A 21,114-nucleotide genomic window follows, 5' to 3' on the forward strand; every position below is an offset into this window, starting at 1 on the left:
AGGTCAAGCAAGGAGGGGACCGTCGGGTTGGGGAAGCACTGCTCTTCTTCCTGCTGCAGAGAAGGGGGCGAGGTGGTAAAGGACGGCCGAGGGTCTGGGAGCCTCATCCCTATGGCGCTGCGGTGTGGGAAGACCAGCAGTGAACAGAAAGGAGCTTTCCGAAAGAGGTACCTGGCCATGCCACCACTTCCCCTGAAAGTTCTAGCAGAGCATAACTGGACCTCGGGTACTCTGACTGCCTTTCTGCTCTTCAGCTATTTCCCCTGCACATTCACATTTTGGGCCTGCAATTCCCTCCCCCATCTCTGCCTGGTGAGATGCTTTTGTCTTTCAAGGTCTTACCACACACCCTTACCTCCTCTAAGACTTCCCTAACCCTCAAATACACAGGTCATGTCTCACTTTATTTCTCCAAGATGGGCAATGCTCACGATGAAGGCACAGGCCTCCCAGGGGACAAAGCCTGTGTCTTCTCTCACCCCATGGGCCTGGAGCACATTAGCTGCTCAGTAAGTGTCTGAATGGATGAACGGGGAGGCGCTGCCCAATGGTCACGTACACCTATTTGTCAGCCCAGAGGGTGGTCTTCTCTGACTGCCCGTGGGAGGGAGGCAAGAGCACATCATGATAAAACTGGTTGTTACAAAGCAATGCTGTTTGTACCAAAATATTTAATGAATATGCCGTTAAAATAAAACCAACAAAAGAAATAGTAATACAATTTTACTGGTTTATATTTCAATTCATAAAGTTGACACACTGAAACTACCCTAGCACAATGTCCACGCACCTAGTTTTAGATGGGCTTACAGCTGTTTTGGTAACTGAACAAGAAAGACACAGAAAGCCGTGGAGGGGATGGTTTTGGGGTCAGGGGTTGCCGCTTGTTACCTCCCTGATCACAGATGACCTCAGCAAGCGTTAATACAGCCAACAGGAAAAGAAATACAAAACGACCCAGGTGTCTTTATGTACAAACCAGTGCCTCTTGTAACCAGCGACCTCCACACTGCACGCAGAGAAGACGACAAAGTCATCTGCGAGACAGCCTGTCAGCATATCACTATATAAATTAAAAGTCTAAAGTTACTTTGTTTAAAAAAAGGTGCCAAAATCTCTATTCCATAGTTTTGAAGCGAGAACTTGCAGCCCATCTGAACAGCGAGGTTTGCACCCAGCCTCACTCCGGGGAGGGCCAAGGCAGGCAGGGACACAGGCCAGCAGGACGGGGGCCTCTTGGCATGTGTGTCCTGCACATCCTCACATTTACACACACACACACATACACACACACACACACCTCAGAGTCTTTCTCACTTGTACAAGCTGTTGTGCAAAAACACTAGAACCTTGAAGTGAGGGAGCCCTTCACAGCTCTCGCGACAGCAGGGTGGAGAGCAGAGCCCGACAAACCTTGAGTGAAATTAAGTGCCCAAAATAACCACATAATTAAGTTGTGCAGATCAGTCCTAGTCTGGGATTTAAACACTGTCAATTGGGTGCATTGGGAAAAGATATTTATATATACACACACACACGACACATTAAGCAAAATAAGATTTGTCCACGTTATGATTAATCCAGTCTCGACAGTCGGTCAAGTCACCCACCCCAGCACTGTGGAGTCATTTGGCAGCTAACACTAAAAACAACAGGAACTATGAGAGTTGCATAGAATTGATCAGAAACATGTGAATAATGCCAAACCAAAAACCTGTGCATCGTAGAGTTAGTTTAACAAAACTAGGTGGCTTCACCTACAACCATGAAACCCTCCTATTTAAAACAAAGTGCTTCTCCATGTCTACCTGGAGGACCCTCTGCTGGCACTGGAGCAGATAATTATTTGAGCTACCGATCCCCTGCCCCACCTCCCCCAATATATAATAATATGTGTATCTTTAAAAAAAAGATTAAAGGTTTAGAAAAAAACCAAAGGCCTGAAGGATCCCCAAACTCTGATAATGTCACTCAGCCGCTGGGCTGGGTGAGGAGCTGACCTAGCCGGGAAGAGGCCCGGAGGTCACACGGAGGAGTGACTTTCTGGAACGTCCAGAGCGGCAGGTGAGCCGGCAGGCCTGTTAGTATCAGGAGTGAGGAGGGCCTTACCGCACAGGCTGCCTGCTTCATGAGCTCTGGTCCAACAACCTACCCACATGCTTCTATGGATCTGACTTAGGTACATTCTGGTCCTGGGACATGTCACAGAATCACACATCTGGCCAAAGAAGGCAACAAAAGGTGTCATGTTTTCTGAAGGTGTCTGGAGGCAGCAGCTGCTCTCAGCAAGTCTCCTTCCCTTGAACCCCGGTTGCCGTCTTTATGGAGCTCAGTGTTCGGTTAAACCACGTCTTCTTGGCCGCCTGTACCTCGTTGAGGGCAAGGCCTAAATGGTGCTCCAAGTCCTGGAAGAGGAACGACGTACGTGAGGATGCTGGTCTCCAGTGCTAATGACACTGCCTCCCCAGAGCCGAGCCAAGACAAGAATTCAGTCTATTTCCTCTTGAGAGGCCTCTGGGAATTCCCCCAGTTCTCAAACTGGCACAGAAAGATCTGGAGTGCCTAAAGCTCAGGGAGATTTCCTAGTTAAGACCTCCTCATTTCTTGCCTCGTCTATTTATTAAAACGGCCTCCTACCTGAGCGTCTCCCTCTCCGTCCACCCACTGCATACCAGGAGACAGACCGAATGTTCTACCTAAGAATGCATCATTAATTTCCGGCAAGAGCCTTTCAAGCCTAGACCCCCTAGCAAGACATCCGAGATGCTTCACAATCTGGGCTGAGACTCTTCCAGCTCAGCACCCACTTCCACCCCTACTTCCTGAAGGCCCTTCCAGGCAGGCCCTCTCCTCCCTCTGTGCTGTTGGACACGCCATGCCCTCCACCAGGAAGGCTCACTGTTCTGTCTTTTCTCCAGCGGCACCCTCTGCTCACTCACGGACTACAGCCCAGATACTATCCTTGGTGAGGCCTCTCCTCGCCGCCTTGGACGGTCACGGAGGCCACGTGCTAGCTGTGCAGCCCCAAGAGCGAGAACGGGGCCTGGGCGAAGCAGACGCCCAGGTACCGTGTGTGATACGGAGACCAGGGCTTAAGCTTTAGTCCTGAACTTGGTTCCTTCTGCGAACTGTGCCTGGTGCCTGCCTTGTGCTCAGCATCGGGGCTGATGGAACTAGCCATGCAGTATAAAGATGAACAAAACAAGCCCCAGTTTCTCCATAAGGAAAGGAGGCCCAGATAAATTAGGTAATACGTCCAAAGTCACAAAGCTGGGTAAGTGACGGGAGCGGGGGCATAAAAGCTTGTATTTGTGAAGCCCTCAGGTATCGTGCTGAGCCCTTCCCGTGCATTATCTTTTTTAGTCCTCAAAGCAAACTATCAGAGTGACCCCTCATCACCTCCACTGGCAGATAAGGAACCTGAAGTGTAAGGAGGTTACTAACTAACCCAAGGTCAAAGAGTGTGGTGGTGCAGCTGTGATTTCAAATCATGCATTCTCTGCTCCACCAGAAAGATTCCAAGTTTGATGGATAATTCTCATTATGAGAAAGTCCAATCGTTAGGACAAGCTAAATGCTAATTAAACATCCACTAGTAAATAACAAGTAATGGGCTTCTTCCCATGAGGATTATAGTAGAAGTTTAAAAGGGAAAAAACCCCAAACCATAAAGATCATTTCTGGGGTTTCTAGCCCACACCAGCGAAATCCTGCCCCCATGCAGGTCTGGGTCCCGCCGCACCAGGGGCAGAGGGCTGGCCGGGGGCGCAGAGACTGCAGCTGTTACCTGGATCTTACACTCAGCTTCCACCAGCTGCAGCTTGGTTTGTGCCAGTTCCAGTTCCATCTCTCTCAGCTGGTTCTTGAGTGTTTCCTTCTCCTCATCTGTGTCCTCATCCAAAACTTCCTTAGCTGAGCTGATGCCCTTTATGCGCCCTTCTTTGTTGAAAAATTCCCGGCAGCGCTCACAGTCATCCACTTTTTGCTGAAATTGAATGTCAGATGTGAAGAGACAAAGAAGACATGAAGGTGTGAGCATCTCCTTTCTGGGGAGCCAAGAGACGGCTTCTCCGCTGAGCACTACAGCTTCTGAAAAACTATGTTCTCTCTGTCAACTGGCAGATGACCTACTGGAAAAGTCACCTGGTGTTATACACCAAAAGCAACACAAATATTCTTATGTCTTGATCCAGTCATCTCACTTCTAGGAACCTTGGCTAAAAAAATGAAAAAGCAGTGACTAGATAAAGATTTACATACAAGGAATTTCACTGCAGAATTAGAGACACAAAAAAGGGGTGGGGGGCTTCCCTGGTGGCGCAGTGGTTGAGAATCTGCCTGCCAATGCAGGGGACACGGGTTCGAGCCCTGGTCTGGGAAGATCCCACATGCCGCGGAGCAACTAGGCCCGTGAGCCACAACTACTGAGCCTGCGCGTCTGGAGCCTGTGCTCCGCAACAAGAGAGGCCGCGATAGTGAGAGGCCCGCGCACCGCGATGAAGAGTGGCCCCCGCTCGCCGCAACTAGAGAAAGCCCTCGCACAGAAACGAAGACCCAACACAGCCAAACATAAATAATAAATAAATTTAAAAAAAAAAAAAAAAAAAAAAAAAGGGGGGTGGGGAGATAAACTATCCAGCTACTGGGAAAAATTAAATAGGATGTGCTATATTTATACAAGGAAGTACACAGCCTCAGAAAAGTTTTTGAGGAATTTTTCGTAACATGGTAAAAACGTTTAAGTGCTGGGTAAACTAGGACACAAAAATGTCTTTAAATTATAGTTACAAGGATATACCACATTTCATGAAAATAAGATGGCAATGACTGTAAGAAACATCATTTCGTTGTCCTCTAAGAAAATATTCTGCCAATTAAACCACAAAAAGCCATTAGTTATAAAATATGTCCCAATTTCAGATGTAAATGTGAAAAAAATGCCTATCTTAGAGTGAATGAAATTTTGTATGTTAGAACAAAGACTGAAAGAATACATGCCAAAGTGTTAATGATGATGTTGTCTGTGAGTAATAAGATTATAAGGGGATTTTTTTCCTCCTTTACTCTTATTTTCCAAATTTTCTGCAATGAACATTATTATTAGTTTTAGCATCAGAAAATAAATTTTGTTTAAAAAATAGGTACTGCTGGTTAAACACTACTTATGATGGAGGCCAGGTATCATCTTGCTCCAGGTAAAATGCTGGTTTGTGCAGACACGGCCATGGACTCCCCTACGTTTCTGTCCACTGAGTTGTAAACATGTTAGTAAAGTATCTTTCAGTAAATTACTCATCTCAGTAAAATTTGACAAGTATTCTAATAATAAAGAAAGAAAGCACCAAGTTACAAAAACCCTCAAATTCGCAAGAAAACATTAAAAACTCAGGTTCTCATTGTATCTGGGCCCATTACAGCAAGAGGAATTGAGCTCAGAAGGGGAGTGTCCCCCTGCTACAGAACAATGTGGGGAGTGACCTGGCCTCTGCACCCCACCCTCAAGCACAGCCTGTCACCTGCAGGACTCTTCCACCTCAGCAGGGTGCTGCAGTAATCACAGACAACACCTGAAGTCCTGGGGCTCTTGTGTTTTGTTTTGTCTTTTTACAAGTGAAGTTAGCCGGAGGAGGACGTTATACAAATTTGTAAGGAAGAGGGACACTTGTATTTTGAGATCTAATGCCAGAGCTCTTCTGGTTTTATCTGTATCCCCTGCCTAGAGGAAAGAGGCAGAATATCAGTTGTCAGTTGTAGAACCAGGTCCTGACAGCCACCTTGTCAGGTACTCATCAGCTTCCCTCAGTTTTGGAATCAAAGCAGAATACCCGGGGACTTCCCTGGTGGCGCAGTGGTTAAGAATCCGCCTGCCAACGCAGGGGACACAGGTTCGAGCCCTGGTGCGGGAAGATCCCACATGCCGTGGAGCAACTAAACCCGTGCGCCCCAACTACTGAGGCTGCATGCCCCAACTACTGAGGCTGCACGCCACAACTGCTGAAGCCCGCGCGCCCGGAGCCTGCACTCGGCAGCAAGAGACGCCACCGCAACGAGAAGCCCGTGCACCACGACGAAGAGTAGCCCCCGCCCGCCGCAACTAGAGAAAGCCCACACACAGCAACGAAGACCCAACGCAGCCCAAAATAAAATAAATAAATAAATAAATTTATTTTTTTTAAAAAAAAGATAGTATTGTTATTAATAGTGGTAGGTTATCTAAAAAAAAAAAAAAAAAAAAAAAGCAGAATACCCCCTCCCAAAATCTTTTGTGCTGAATATAGCCATAAAATGAACTAGGTGGTATAAAATCTCTTTGATAAAGGAAGACTTACCCGAATTTTTTCAATTTCCACTTTATTAGCAGTCTGCTGCTTCTCTAATCTTTCACTCAACTGAGAACAAATCTGAAGAAAAAAACATAATATAAAATGACAATCTCTTCGGCAATGTCATAATTTGCACAACTTGGGCTCGGGGTGAATTCTACAGTGGAAGCTGGACTACACGAGCGGAATTAGGACAGCACTGAGCAGGAGGGGCTGTGAGATGACAGGTGAGCAGAGGGGCCTCTGGCTCTCCCACCTCCGCATCCACCGGCCTAGGACCTGCAGGGACCTCTCAGTGCCACGCTCGATGGCCAATGTTTACAGACACTGCTAGACTCAGGAGCCAGCACGAGATCCCAGTACAGAAAGAAACAAGACCAATTCAGTTATGTTCTCAAAATGCAACCAGCTGGGGAGAGAAGTGGTTCTACATCATGAGTCTGAAGTGCTCCCAAGAACTAGGGGGCTTTCATGTATTAAGTGCCTGCTTATGTGAGGGAACTATGCCAGGTGCTCCACAAAGATAATCTCATGGACTCCTCACAACAGTTCTCCGGGTGAGCGATGATTTCCCTTATTTTACAGTTGAAAAGCAGTGCGGTAACTTGTCCAGTGAAGCAAAGGGACTCGTCAGTGCAAGTCGCCGAGCAGGGACGCGTGTGGGTGTGGAGAAGACATCTTGTGCAGGCAAGCAGGGCTTCCAGAGAACATGGCCCAATTCCAGGGTGCACGGACCCACCTGCTTGTAGTCACCGATGATAGAACTGTTTTTTTTAATCTCAGATTCTGCCTTGTCGAGTTCCCGACGGCACATTTCTTTTAACTGCGTACATTAAGAAAAGCAAAAGTGAATGTTAAGGGAAATACAAGCAAAGCTCTGGCGCTACGTGCTTAGCGCTGGGCTTTCCCCAAAGTGCCTGACCTACTGGAGGTAACTCTCCTCCCTTCTTCCTCACTCTCAGCAGTACTAACCCTACTCTTGATGCTAGGAGAGAACAGTCAAAACTTCTGAACTTTCAGCTTGGGGCTTTTGCTGAAGTTCCTCCCTGTCAGTGCAGCCCAACCTGGGATCCTGAGCTGAGGAGGTAACACAAAGCAAATGCAGAGGAAGAGCTAACGGGAGGACTGCCGCTCTTTCAGTGCCTCATGGATTATGTGGGAGGCGCCCCGCCATCTCTCACCTCAGGCAGCCTGACTGAGACGAGAGGGTGGGTGGTGAAGGAGAGCCAGCCTGCTCTGGGGCACGGAGCACCCAAAGCTCTTCTTATGGCTGTGAGTCTGCGCCCAGGGGCTGTGCTCAGGACAAGCCTTCCAGAGTTTGCTCTGTGGGGGAGATGTTGGTGGACAGGCAGGGGAAGAGCCAGACATTATGTAATGTCTGCCTTCCTTTTGCAGAAATGCTAACCCTCGTGTCACACTCAGATGCTGACACACAGGAATTTCTCCTGCCCCAGTGAAGGATGGGCTTTGCCCCACTGTCTCCTCCTACATTTTAATTATTAAGAACCATTATGCTTTTCACAGTAAATACAAAAGGCCTTTGGAGAGAAACTGAAGCCAGCTGTCTCTGGGCTCTCCAGTGCCAACAGGAAGCCACCAGTGAACTCCCAGCTCTCAAGCATTTGCAAGACACAGAGGAATGTGGGAGGGGCAAAGCTCCCCTTACCTGAGCAGACTCTTCTTCCAGCCGTCTCTTCTCTTCCTCTGCATCAATCAATTTCTGTTTGGTCATAAGCAGCTCCTTATTCAGTGCATCTGCCTTTTCCTCAGCCTGAAACATTTAAGGGGTGCTTTTACAGAACAAGAAATGAGAACTGAAAGGGATTTGAATTACCCAGAACAATCCAATTTTAAGATGATGAGGAAACTGTGATCCAGAGAGGGGATGTGATATGCCCAAGGTCACGCTGCGACTACACTCATGCACAAGTGTCCGGCCCTGTCTCCTGCCCAGAGGCAGTGCAGGGCAGTAGCTAGGAGCTCGCCTTTGTCAGACAGCCTGGTCTTGACTCCCATCACTCCCTGACTGTGTGCCACTTGGACAAGTCATTGAGAACCTCTCTGAGCTTCACGATCTTCACCTGAGAGATAAGGCGTGGAATGGACTCAGCACAGTGCCTAGCATATAGTAAACACTCAATAAAAGGTAGGTGTCATTATCATTAATAGTAATAATAAATTCTGGTTTTCTTCTTCCAAACTCTCAGTATTTGCTCTGCTTCATCAAGTAAGTTCTGCATTTTGCTCTCACTGTCACCTGACAAAGGAAGGCACCCCTTTCCTAGCACTCTCCTTTTATTATCTGAAATGGCCATCTTCCACCCCAGTTTTTTTCTAAAGCATGCAAAGGTCTGGTGGGCAGATCTTTGGGTCCAAGTGAAAATGATACACCTGTACCTGACAAATACAGTCCCTGACACTGGAGAGTCCAAGGATAACTGAAGAATGAGAGACTGTAGCATGTTAGAAGGCAGTCAAGGAAAGGAGGTGGAAGCTCCTAGTTACAGAGCGCTAGATATAGAGGGTCTTTGCCAGCTCCTTATATCCAACCTCCTTTGACAATGGATGGTGGTTTCCCTGAAATTAAAGAGCATTTCTGATGTCACCTAGCTAAAGTAGTATAGCTGAGTCCCCCTGCTTTCTACTACACCACATCTTCTGACGTACTTTCTTTGGGAGGCATAGGTTCCAGGGGGCTGGGGCCTTAAATGGAGAACTGAGAATGGCATGATATGCAACTCAAAAGGCCATTAGTTACTGGCAAACTGCATATGCATGCAATTAAATGGGGTCCTGGAGTTAAGGCCTGTCCTTTCTGGTGAGTGGCTTATAATCACCTCTAGTTCAAACCCCAGTAGCAATCAAAATGGAAATAAGAATCAAACAAAAGAGGAAATAACAAATAAGAAGAATAAAGTCCTGTCAAAGATTCTGTTTTACTTTAATCAGCAGAACATCCTGTTAACTCTCCCTTCTCTCCCCTGGACCCAGTTAACATCTTCTGAACAGTACTTTGGAACCTGTAGCACATACTTATATTCTCTGTTACTCACCATCACTCCCATGGTAGATAAGACTGATTCTAAGAAGTACGGGACAGCCAGGTCATGAACTCAAGAGTCTTCCTTGCCCATCCTGACTCCCCAGTTTAGAAAAAATTTAGATGGGGAAGTGATTTCCACAAGCTTGCACAATGCGTGTAGCAGAGCTGGAATCCGAAACCAGGTCTCTCAACATTAAGCCCAGCATTTGTGCCATCACTCCAAGAGCTGACTCCCAAGGCTGTGTCAATAGGAAGGTGCACAGAGGCCACTGGACTGACCAACCAGGGTCCTCTTATGGCACCACACTTGCTGCACAGTCATTCTACTTACGTAAGCACATAAGGAGAGAACATCTGGCGATAAACACAAATCCAGACTTCCGCTTCTGGTCATGAAGGACTAACCAGGACCAGATTTACCCTCCCACTGTAAACAAAACACTGGACGAAATACATAAAACTACTGTTTGCTGACACTAAAAACAAATGCAGAACTGTGGTTCCTGGGAGAAAGGAAACAAGCAAGGTCCTACTACCATTCTGGCTTTCTGCCTAGAGGCACTTCTGGACCAAGGAGCAGGGTGAGGGGTTCCAAACAGAGTATGCCTCAAAGGGTTAAGGAGGCAGAGGTAGGGGGTCAGAGATGCTGAGGTGGCTGGAACCTGTTGGGTAGAGCTCTGGAGATCAGAGAGCTCCAGAACTGCTAATAAGGCAGTAAAGGAGATAGAATGAAATCATGAAAATACCCAGTTAAACCAAAGAAGGCAGAAAAGGGGAAAAAAGAAAGAAAAAGCAAATACAACAAATGGAGAACAAACAGCAAGGTGGTAGAGTTAAATATACCATATAAATAATTACATTAACTGTAACTGGTCTAACCATTCCAATTAAAAGAAGGAGATTATCAGACTAAATTTCAAAAAGCAAGATCCAACTATATGCTGGCTACAAAACCCCATTTTAAATATAAAGACACAGATATGTTAAAAGTAAAAGTATGGAAAAGGATATACCATGAAATACCATGAAAGTCGGAATGGCTATATTAACATCAGACGAAGTAGATCCCAGAACAAAGAGTATTAACCAGGGACAAAGAGGGACATTTCATAACAATAAAAGAGTCACTCCATTAAGAAGGCAGTAAATCTGAAATGCATTCATAAATTCAAATTACAGGAAACAAAAACTGACATAACTGAAAGGAGAAATAGATAAGTGCACAGAGTTACAGATTTCCTCACTGTTCTCTCAGTAAGTGATAGAACAAATAAAGAGAAAGGCAGTAAATCCGTGGAAGTCAATCAACTTGACAGAAGTGACATGACAGAACACCCCACCGACAACAACAGGACACACATACTCTCTGAGAGCTTGTGGCACATTCACCCATCAGGCAATATGGAAGGCCCTAAAATAAGCATAAGTATGTTTTAAAAGCACTAAAATCAGAAAAAATATGTACCCTGATGACAACTGAATTAAATCAGAAATCAACAACAGAAAAATTTCGGGGACAAATCCCTAATAGTTAAAAATTAAACAACACACTACTAATTAACTCAGAGATCAAAGAAGCAATCACAAGAAGTGAATGAAAATAAAAACAAGACACATCAGAATGTGTGAGATGTAGCTGAGACAGGGCTTCAGGGAGATTTATAACTTTAAATGCTTATTTTAGAAAAGACGAAAGGTCCAAATCAATGACTAAGCTTCTTCTTTAAGTAGCTAGAAAAAGAGCAAATTAAACCAAAAGAAATGTAGAAGGAGATAATAAAAAAGCAGAAATCAATAAAAGAAAAAGAAAAAAAAAATCAACAAAACCAAAAGCTTGGTTTTAAAGAGATCAACACAATTGATAAACTTCTAGTTAGTAGACTGATTATGGAAAAAAGGGAAAAGACACAAATTACCCATATCAGTAATGAAAGAGAGAAGACTTCAACAGATCCATCCTATAAACATTAAAAGAAAAAGGGAATATCAACGACTTTGTGCCTATATATCTGACAACTAAGATGAAATGGATAAATCACTTGAAAGGCGCAAAGTATAAAAATGTACACATGAAGAATTAGAAAATTTGAATAGCTTCATATCTGAAATCATAATTAAATAATTTCCTGCTGGACTTCCCTGGTGGCGCAGTGGTTAAGAATCCGCCTGCCAATCAGGGGACATGGCTTTGATCCCTGGTCTGGGAAGATCCCACATGCTGCGGAGCAACTAAGCCCGTGCGCCACAACTATTGAAGCCCGTGCCTAGAGTCCGTGCTCCCCAACAAGAGAAGCCACCGCAATGAGAAGCCTGTGCACCGCAATGAAGAGTAGCCCCCGCTCGCCGCAACTAGAGAAAGCCTGCGCACAGCAACGAAGACCCAACCCAGCAAGAAAAAAAAAAAAAAATTTTTTTTTTCTTGCTAAGAAAACTCCAGGTCCACGTGGTTTCACTAGGGAATTAAATTAAAGATTTAATCAAGGAACAATCCCATAAAAAGTCCTTAAAAAATAGGACTTAAAAAATTCCCAGTTCATTTTAGAAGCCTAGCATTCCCGACATCAAAACCAGACAAAAACATTAAAGAAACTCCAGGCAAATATTCCTTAGCAACACAAAAATCTTTAATACAAATAAAAATCTTAAAAAAAAAAAGGAACCCCCCGTTTCCTAGGAATGCAATGTTTGTGTACACTGAAAAATCAGTTTGTCTACACTTCACTGTACTAACAGAATTAGGAAAAATAGCAAATAATCACCTCAACAGATGCAGGAAGAGCATTTGACCAAATTCAACACCCATTCATGACAACTCTCAGCAAATAGGAAGAAAGGAGAACTTCCTCAACCTGATCTATGGAAAACCTACAGCTAACATCTGGAACAAGGTGATGAGGTCCACTCTCACCATCCAATATTGTTCCGAAGGTCCCAGTCAGTGTAGGAAGGCAAGGGAAAAAAGGCAGAATGACTTGAAAAGAAGTAAAACTGTCTTTATTCAGAGATGATATGATTGTGTATGTGGAAAATCCTAAAAAATAAACAAAAAAGCTACAGGAATAGTAAGTGATTTAGCAAGGTCACAGGATACAAGGTCATGTTATCAATTGTATTTCTAGAGACTAGCAATAAATAATTGGAAAATGCAATTAAGAAAAAATTACCCTTGGGACTTCCCTGGTGGCGCAGTGGTTAAGAATCTACCTGCCTATTCAAGGGACACGGGTTCGATCCCTGGTCTGGGAAGATCCCACATGCCACGGAGCAACTAAGCCCGTGCGCCACAACTACTGAGCCTGCACTCTAAAGCCTGCAAGCCACAACTACTGGGCCCGCGTGCCACAACTACTGAAGCACATGCACCTAGAGCCCGTGATCCGCAACAATGAGAAGCCTGCGCACCGCAGTGAAGAACACCCCACGCTCGCCGCAACTAGAAGAAAGCCCACACGCAGCAACAAAGACCCAACGACACAGCCAAAAATAAATAAATTAAATAAGTTTATTTTAAAAAAAGAAAGAAAAAATTACCCTTAATAACAGATTAAAATATGTGCATATCTTGTAAAGTGAAAACTAAGAAAACTATGCTGAAATTGAAAAAGACTTAAATAAATGAAAATTGTAACATATTCATGGATTGGAAGGTTCAATCACTGCTCAGATGTTAACACTCCCCAAGCTAATTTATAGATTCAATACAACCCCACTCAAAATCCCAGAAGGCTTTTATTTCTAGAAGTTGACAAACTGATTCTAGTATTTATATAGAAATGCAAATTACTTACAATAGCCAAATTATTTTTTAAAAAGAACAACAAAATTGGAGGACTCGCATGACCTGAGTAATTATGACAGTGTGGTACTGGCATTAACGATAGACGTATAGATCAATGGAGCAGATATAGAATCAAGGAGACTCATACATACATACAGGTCAATTGATTTTTGATAAAGAGACCAAAGTAATTCAGTGGGGAAAGTTTAGCAACCTGCTCAAGTTCAGAGAACTAGAATGCAGTGGAGCCAGAATTCAAATCCCAGCAGTTGGGCTCCTGAGTCTGTTTCCATCACTCTCACATTACACTGTCTCAGTGTAGAGAGCAACCATGCCAGAGAGGACTCAGGTGGGGTCCTCTCAGCCCTGTGCCAGGTGCCTTCCATAGGTTCCCTCTCAGCCTTTAGCACCAATGCCTTAATGTCAGGTCCAGGCATTACTCCCATTTCATAGAGGAGAAAGCTTGGATGGAGTCACCTAGGGACTCAGTAGCTGACCAGGGATCTCTCCATAGCTGCTTTGTGGCAAGTAACAGAAATGACAGGTGAGGAATAACAAAAGTGATAATAAAATCAGTTGGAAATACAAAGAGGGTTCTGGAAATCCTATAAGCCACATATGAGAGCTTTTCTCTGGGATGCAGAAAGGGAAGAGTGAAAGGGCATGATGAAGTTCTTTCAGAAATCTAAGTCCCTGAAGCCAAAACACGCTGAGAGGACCCCAGCCCTCACTTCAGAACCTAACTGATTTTCCATGATGATTCAAAAGATACGAGAGAGGACTAACTTGTAAAGGGACTCAACGTTTAGTGTGAAAAGGTCTGTTTTCTCAGCACTGTCGATGGCTGGACGATGGGACCCCAGTTTGCTATTCCTGAGCCCTAGTGCAACAGGGTTCCTGCTCCTCTGAGCCAAGTTCAGAGTGGCAGGCCAGCTGGACTGCAGTCTAAGGGCTCTGCCACTAACAGTGTGGCTGTGTAAGACATTTAACCTCTTTTGGCCTCATCAGTGAAATGGGGATCGTAACTGTATCCCTTACACAAGGGTTGTTTGGAGGATTTGACAGTAAGTACAAAGCATGTGGAGCAGTGTCTAGAACTCTGTAAGTGCTTAAGAAATGTTCTGTTCGGTGTCAGTATATTTTTGATGTAGTTATGACATCAAACCATAGCTTCTTGTTCCATATGTATTTTGGAGACAGTGTGGCAGTAGAGAAAAAGCCTGGGTGTTTCAATTAGATGCACGTGGGTTACATTCCTGGCTCTGCTTCTTCCTGGGTGCCTTCCTCTCTCTTGAGTCTCAAGTTTCTTTATTGTTAAAAAATCCTTATCCATAAATGGGGCTCATGTTACAAGGCTGAAGTAAGGATAAGAGATATTAGAGTTTAACAAAGTGCCTCTCATTGTGCCTGTCACATACAGCATCGTAGAGTAAATGGGAATTCATCTTATTTTTACTATTTCTCACTTCTGATATCAGGAATGTAACCTAGCTCTTTGACTACTGTGCCAGGCAGAGACAACTTAAAAAAAGGCTTACCCTCTTTAGAGGCAGGCTTCAAGAACCTAAGAAGTGTATTTTCCACCCTAAACTAGTAGAGCATCAATGTTACTTCTGGTCCCATCAGACTGGCAAATGCAACAGCTCAAACTAAAAATCTGCCTGGAATTTTCTCTTAAGTTGCCTCTTAATATAATTTCATTGTAGAATACAAAGCTCTAGTACAGGACCCATTTTCTTTTCTTTTTCACTTCCTTTCTGCATGACCTACAGCTGCTAGAAGAGCCATCACAGGTACACACTGTGATTTTTGCTTCAGCAATTACCCTGCTCAGTGTACACCCACCTCCCTCGCTCACTTGGCAGAAATGCCTGAACAGTGAGGGAATGATTCTCGTAGTGTTTCTACAGAGAAGATCAGAGGGTATGCCAGGAACCTGCACCACAGGGAGGAAACTCCAACCTAAGGAGACTGTGGTAAACCAAAAAGCAGCGGGATCTCCAGGTTCTGGTTACTGAGGGCTAATGGCCTTGCAACACCCTCCCTGGAAAAACTGGAAAAAGGAGTCTTCCCAGTTACCTGCAGCTATTTACAGCTGACAATCAGACAAACAGAGGGAAACAACACTGCCTGTACCTAATTCCTGTGCTTTTCATACATACCAAATCATGTAATTCTCACTATACTCTCGGACACAGCTATTACTCCACCTCCCCACACTTCACTCTGCTTGAAAGTAGAGTAGCTGATGGTAGAATCCAGATCTGTTCAAAATTTTACTCCATTATTCTATTTCTAAAGAGAAGTAATAAGAACCAGTAGATACTGCCATCTCTCTTTCTCTTCATCTGCCATGTGACTCACTTGGAGAATCTAATGAAAGCAAAGACTGTCAGAGAAATACAGTAGTACACAATATTTTCATACATGTTTGGTGGATGTCAAGGACCTTGTGAAGTTCACATATCCTAAGGGGTTCAATATATTAAGTCCCCTGTAAACCCTCAATAGCCTAAGCCTATCTCTAGAGCCTCAGGAAAATCAACAAGCAGAAAAGTAATCTTAGGAGCCTGAAGGGAAACATAAGTCAGGTGCTGCCAAACTTTGTCCAGGCGCCAAAGCCAGCCTGCCACCTATTCTCGTAAATAAAGTTTTACTGGAACACAGCCATGTGCATTCGTTTATTTATTGTGTAGGCACCAATGGCAGAGTTACATAGTTGCAACAGAGACCATGTGGCCCACAAAGCCTAAAATATTTACTATCTATCCCTTTACAAAACGTTCGCCAACCTCTGACCTAAACCATGAATGAGAGAGTGCACTATGGGAAGCCTGTAGTATAGAAAATGGACAAACGCCCTGCCAGGAATGCCATCATCTCAAACTTTTTAAGATTAGGAGAAGCAAAGAAAAACAGAATATCTGCCAACAGAAATTCCTGATGAAATTGCAGGCTGCGGAGGCACTGAGCTTTATTACAACTGGCAATGCTTATCCAACAGGCGTGTGATGTGCAGGATGACGAAATCTGTTCTTGTCTTAGGGGTAAGTTAAGGAAATTATAGTGATTAAATGCTACTGCCAATTGTAATAACATAAGAATAGCCAGAAACGCCTCTCAATCAGTGTCTGGAAAGGTGTTCAGGGTTTGCGTATATAATGAGAGAAGAATGTGGTAAGGAGGGCTTAATGAGATCATCGATGATCCCTGAAGGAAAGGAGGGAATAGTACTGACAAGAGCAAGTTGGATCATAAGAGGGAAACACTAACTAGAACAACAAACACTAAAATTCCAGGATTTCACTTGATTAAGGGAGAAGTGTTTCAATATAATCATCCCTTCAGACAAGTTAGACTTACGTTATCCAGGTCCTTTCGCAGTGCAATCTTACTGGTCACCAGCTCATGGGCTAAGTCATCATTTTCCTGTTCCAACCTCATGTTAGCTTCCTGTAGACGCCTATTCTCCCGCTGATGGGTAAAAAGAAACCAGTTACAGACATAAAAATCAGATGGAAATGACACCTTCTCAGGTTAACCCTCAAAACGAATTGCCGAGTCCTATGGGAATCACGGGAGATGTGGCTGGTCCTAATGTGCTGCCAGTCAACAACTGCTTACTTTCTATCTCCAAAGAGAAATACTTAAATTCAAGTGACTGCCAAGCAGCTACTTCTTCTTAACTGTGACAAAAGCCCACCGAACTGTAACAAACTAGGCTGCTAGTCTGAAGCAAAACAAATCTTGCTTTCTTATTTGCAAACTCAAACTGAAACTGGAACCTAGAAATAGTGAAACTAAATTTTAAAAAGAACTCACTAAAGCTAGTGACAGGCACAATTATGTAAAATGAAAGGCTGAAAGCACTTCACATCACCTAGGCCGTAAACAAACCTCAAATCGCTCGATGGGGTCTTCTTGTTGGGCCTGCTGTTCCCTCATGGTATGATATTCTTTTTCGTATTTTTTCAACTTCTTCTGACTAATCTGTAGGATAAAGCACAGCACAAATTAAAAAGTATCAGAAACGGGTGGGTGCTTCAGGGCTTGCCCTGAAGACCAAGACCTCTGCTGACCTGGACATCTCAAGTTACTATGAAAGTGGTGTTTCCTGCACATGAGCCCAGGACCTAAAATTCTTACTCAATGACTACCATCATGTCCATGGGTCTGCTGGGGATAACTGGTTGCTAAAGTTTTTACCAGTAGTCAGAATGAACACCCAACAGACAACCCCTCCTACCTGAGTACTAGGTCTGACTGTCCATCGTCCTCCTCCTCCTCCTCCTCATGGGCCATTTCTTTAGCACATACCAGCACTGCTGCAGGTGCTTTCATTCTGTGACCTCATGACACCTCTACAAGGTACGGTATTAGTATCCTCATTTTAGAGGCAAGTTAACTGAGATATAAGGAAGTTACGTAACTTGACCGAAGTCACTCAGTTAGAGACTGGCAGATTCAGGATTTGAGCCCAGGCTGCGAGACGTCATCCAAAGTTCAAGCTGTAGCCACCTCACTATCCTACCATCTACCACTTTCCTTTCAACTAGCACCTTCTGTGCTGCCTTTAAACAGGCACAATTCTCTCTGCCCTTAAACACACAGTTCTGCTGAGCGTTCTATTTAGCTGCTCTTCCATCCCATTAAACTACTGTCCTCTTTCTCTCAAGCTTTTTCTTACCAACCACTACAAACTACTACACTGCTGACTCACGAATCTGACTTTTAGCCCCCAGTTCCTAGGAATCACAGAGCTAGTCTAGTCCAACTTCCTTAGTTTACAGAAGAAAATACTGAGCCGTAGAAAGGGGATGGGACAGGCCCAAGTTTTCGGCAGGCTGATGTCAGCAACTCCAATCCCTGCTCCATTCTTCCCTTTCTGTCTTACTCGAGCTGCCAGGTGTTCCTCTCCGACTGATTCTGCGGACACCTGGCCCCGTCGGGCCGTTTACAGGCCTGCCTCAATCAGAGTCTACTCCTGGAGTTTGGCCGCTGCCCGAGGGGAGGCAGCTAGGAGCCGCGCAGCACTATGCCCTGGCTGCAGTCTATAGAAAGATGCCCACTAAACACCTGGGGTGAGGCCACAAGCTGGAAACTGACATCCCTAAACCCAGATCCTCTGCGGTTTAAGGCCAATTCTGGGGTGAATGTTTATCGTGCGTGTAAGTGATTCACAAAGAAAGCACCTAAATAGAACTGTGTGATCAGTAAATTTATAAACAATCCTAACAGATCAATAGCAGAGGAACAGAAACTAAATGAGGCTTGTGGGCAGCAAACATTTCCTCCCAGTACTCTCTGCTGTCAGTCTGTGTAAATGACAAGGGAGGGCAGGGATACAAGGCTCCCCTCGTGCTTTATAAAAAAGAGAACTGACACCAAATCCTACAAAACATTCTCACAAATCTTCAGGATTCTTCAACTTTTCATTCTCATGCTGGGGTAAGGAAGAATTAACATTCTTCTCATAAACATACATTTTAAAAGGCTAATTACAAAATAATTTTTTCTACCTTTCATCATCCTTTATTATAAATGTCTCATTCTCAGAGCAAAAGGGTTGATTCTCCCTCACACTGTAACAGCAGTTAGTGTGTAATAAGTGCCCCAGACATGCCAGGCCCTTCACACATGTCATCTCATTTGGTTCTTACAGTTCTGTGATAGGATATGGGCATTTCTTTATGTGTTTCCTATGCTTCCACATTTTCTACATTGAGCATGAATTACATTTATAATTAAGCTAACAAAGTGAACGCTGTTTAAAAATAATTCTCATACTCTGGGCTTCTCTGAGACAAAGCTCTGCTCACTTCTCTACGCAGAGCTTGCTGGTCCAGAGTTCTGACTTCTTTCCCAGCTGAGACTTGCCTTCCCAATTCTCAGCCTCACTTCTCGGTCTCTCTCTTCTTCCCTCTTTCCCTTAAATGCCTTACCCCACCCCCTCCAACTCCATTACAAACAAAAAATAAACAAACATAACACTGCTTATAATGGGTTCATAGCTGACCCTGACTTCCGGAGCATGTGGCTGCATACCAGAGTCAACTAGTTCAGGTTGCCTCTGAGGCAGAGACCCTGTGAAAAAGACTGATGCCTGAATGAGGAACGAGAGGTATCAGCAGCAAAAGCAGCAATTCAAGTGTCCTTAAGAGGCTGCACCCAGGAAAGACCAGCACCTCTCAGCCCACCTGTCCCATTACCAGTGCCTTCTCCAGGTCAGAACTGCGTCTCACTCACTGTTGTCCCCTGCGCATGTACAGACAGCGCCCAGAAACGCTTGCTAAATTAATGAGAAGGGAACCCACACCGCCACCCCCCCGCCCCTTTGCATCAACCTGTCTTCTAAATGGAAATGGCAACCAAAGCGAACGTACACTGCAAGCCTGGTCCCTCTGCCTGTGCAACCCTGTGCCTGGATCACTCCTCTTCACCTTTCAGATCAGAGCTCCACATCACTGTTTTTTTTTTTTTGGTTGCATTGGGTCTTCGTTGCTTGCTCCTGGCGGGCTTTCTCTAGTTGCGGTGAGCGGCGGCTGCTCTTCGTTGCGGTGCGCGGGCTTCTCACTGCGCGGGCTTCAGTAGTTGTGGCACGTGGGCTTCAGTACTTGTGGCTCGTGGGCTCTAAAGCGCAGGCTCAGTAGTTGTGGCGCACGGGCTTAGCTGCTCCGCGGCATGTGGGATCTTCCCAGACCAGGAATCAAATCTGTGTCTCCTGCATTGGCAGGCGGATTCTTAACCACTGCGCCACCAGGGAAGTCCCTCCACATCACTTCTTTAGTGAACCCTTCCCTGACACCCTCTTCCCCCTATCAGGCTTGGTCTTTCATTATATATTCTCATAGCGTCAAGCCAAATCCTCCATGGCACCTGTCCAAGTTCACAATTATTTATTTATGTGCTTACTTGATTATCTGTCTTCCCACTAGGAAACAGGCCACATCTGTTTTGCTTACCACCATACCTCTAGCGCCCAGCTCAATGCTTGGAACATAATCGGAACAGTCAGCTGTTGAACAAATCAAAGTCAAAGGCCTTCCTGTTAACTCAATAAGGATGCAAGCAGGGACATTTATTTATCCAATAGTTGAGCCCCACTATGTGCAGTGTTCTTTGCTAAGCATTAATGATATGAAGATGTACACAGATCAGGATATGCAAACTCCACAAGGGCAGGAACTCTTCATGCACTGTGAAATTCCTAATGCCTGGCACACAGTAAGCATGAAAATACTTAATGAAGAGACATAGTCCCCACAGTTCATTTTGTCTGTCTCTTACTTCTACCACTAAAATTTTAACTGAATTCAAGAAGAAGAGAAGCTATGGAATCAGCCCCAGATCTCTGAATCACACCCGCTGTTGGCTGACTCCTATCAGAAAGCTGTGGAAATCACGGCTTCACACACAGAGGTATTTTTGCCTTCAAAGACGATTAAGTTTGAAATCTGTTCTGTTTAAATATACTTTCAAGGAGGAAAAAATTCTAATAATTTCCTGGGTTAAGGCTGAGTTTGTAATTTAGATAAAACCAATTTTATACCTCATTGCAATTAGTACAAGGTTCTTAACACTGTTAGAGACAGTACCACTTTGAATGTCCCCTGAGAGACATGGTTCCCGCAAAAAAGCACAGAAGCTAACCCCCACCCCACCCCCAGCAATAAAACATTCTACACACCATTTCAGAGGGCTCATGGGCTCCCTGAGGCCCATCCATAGTCCCAGGTTAAGAAACCCTGAATTAGAGAGAAGGTGGAGACTTGGAACATGCCAGTTTGATATTTTAGTAGAAGTAAAAATTAGTCTAAAACACCTTTCCTTTGGTCACTCACTTGTCATTAATCTGTCACAGGAATTGGGTAAGTTTCTCTCTTAAAACATGTGCTACTTGCCCTGGGAAAGCTGGCCCCTGATCAGGCGATCAGGCCCTGGAACAGGCAGGGATGTTGTGGCCCACACCG

At 44.6% G+C, this 21,114-nt stretch overlaps 1 protein-coding gene across 4 annotated transcripts in view; it reads right to left on the reverse strand.

Moving 5' to 3' along the window:
* Positions 1–651: 651 nt before the first annotated feature.
* Positions 652–21,114, reverse strand: part of RABGAP1 (RAB GTPase activating protein 1) — a 159,167-nt gene continuing 138,704 nt past the window's right edge. For all 4 annotated transcript variants that reach the window (XM_068552086.1, XM_068552084.1, XM_068552082.1 and 1 more), the window contains exons 20-26: positions 17,042–17,134; positions 16,508–16,618; positions 7,990–8,094; positions 7,063–7,146; positions 6,330–6,401; positions 3,788–3,985; positions 652–2,405 (exon numbers count right to left, since the gene is read on the reverse strand). In XM_068552086.1, coding sequence (XP_068408187.1) covers positions 2,283–2,405; positions 3,788–3,985; positions 6,330–6,401; positions 7,063–7,146; positions 7,990–8,094; positions 16,508–16,618; positions 17,042–17,134 — 786 coding nt within the window. In that variant the 3' untranslated portion in view covers positions 652–2,282. The remainder of the gene's footprint in view (positions 2,406–3,787; positions 3,986–6,329; positions 6,402–7,062; positions 7,147–7,989; positions 8,095–16,507; positions 16,619–17,041; positions 17,135–21,114) is intronic.

Source organism: Eschrichtius robustus, chromosome 10 (assembly GCF_028021215.1).
Source record: "Eschrichtius robustus isolate mEscRob2 chromosome 10, mEscRob2.pri, whole genome shotgun sequence".
In the NCBI taxonomy this organism is placed as follows: Eukaryota; Metazoa; Chordata; class Mammalia; order Artiodactyla; family Eschrichtiidae; genus Eschrichtius; species Eschrichtius robustus.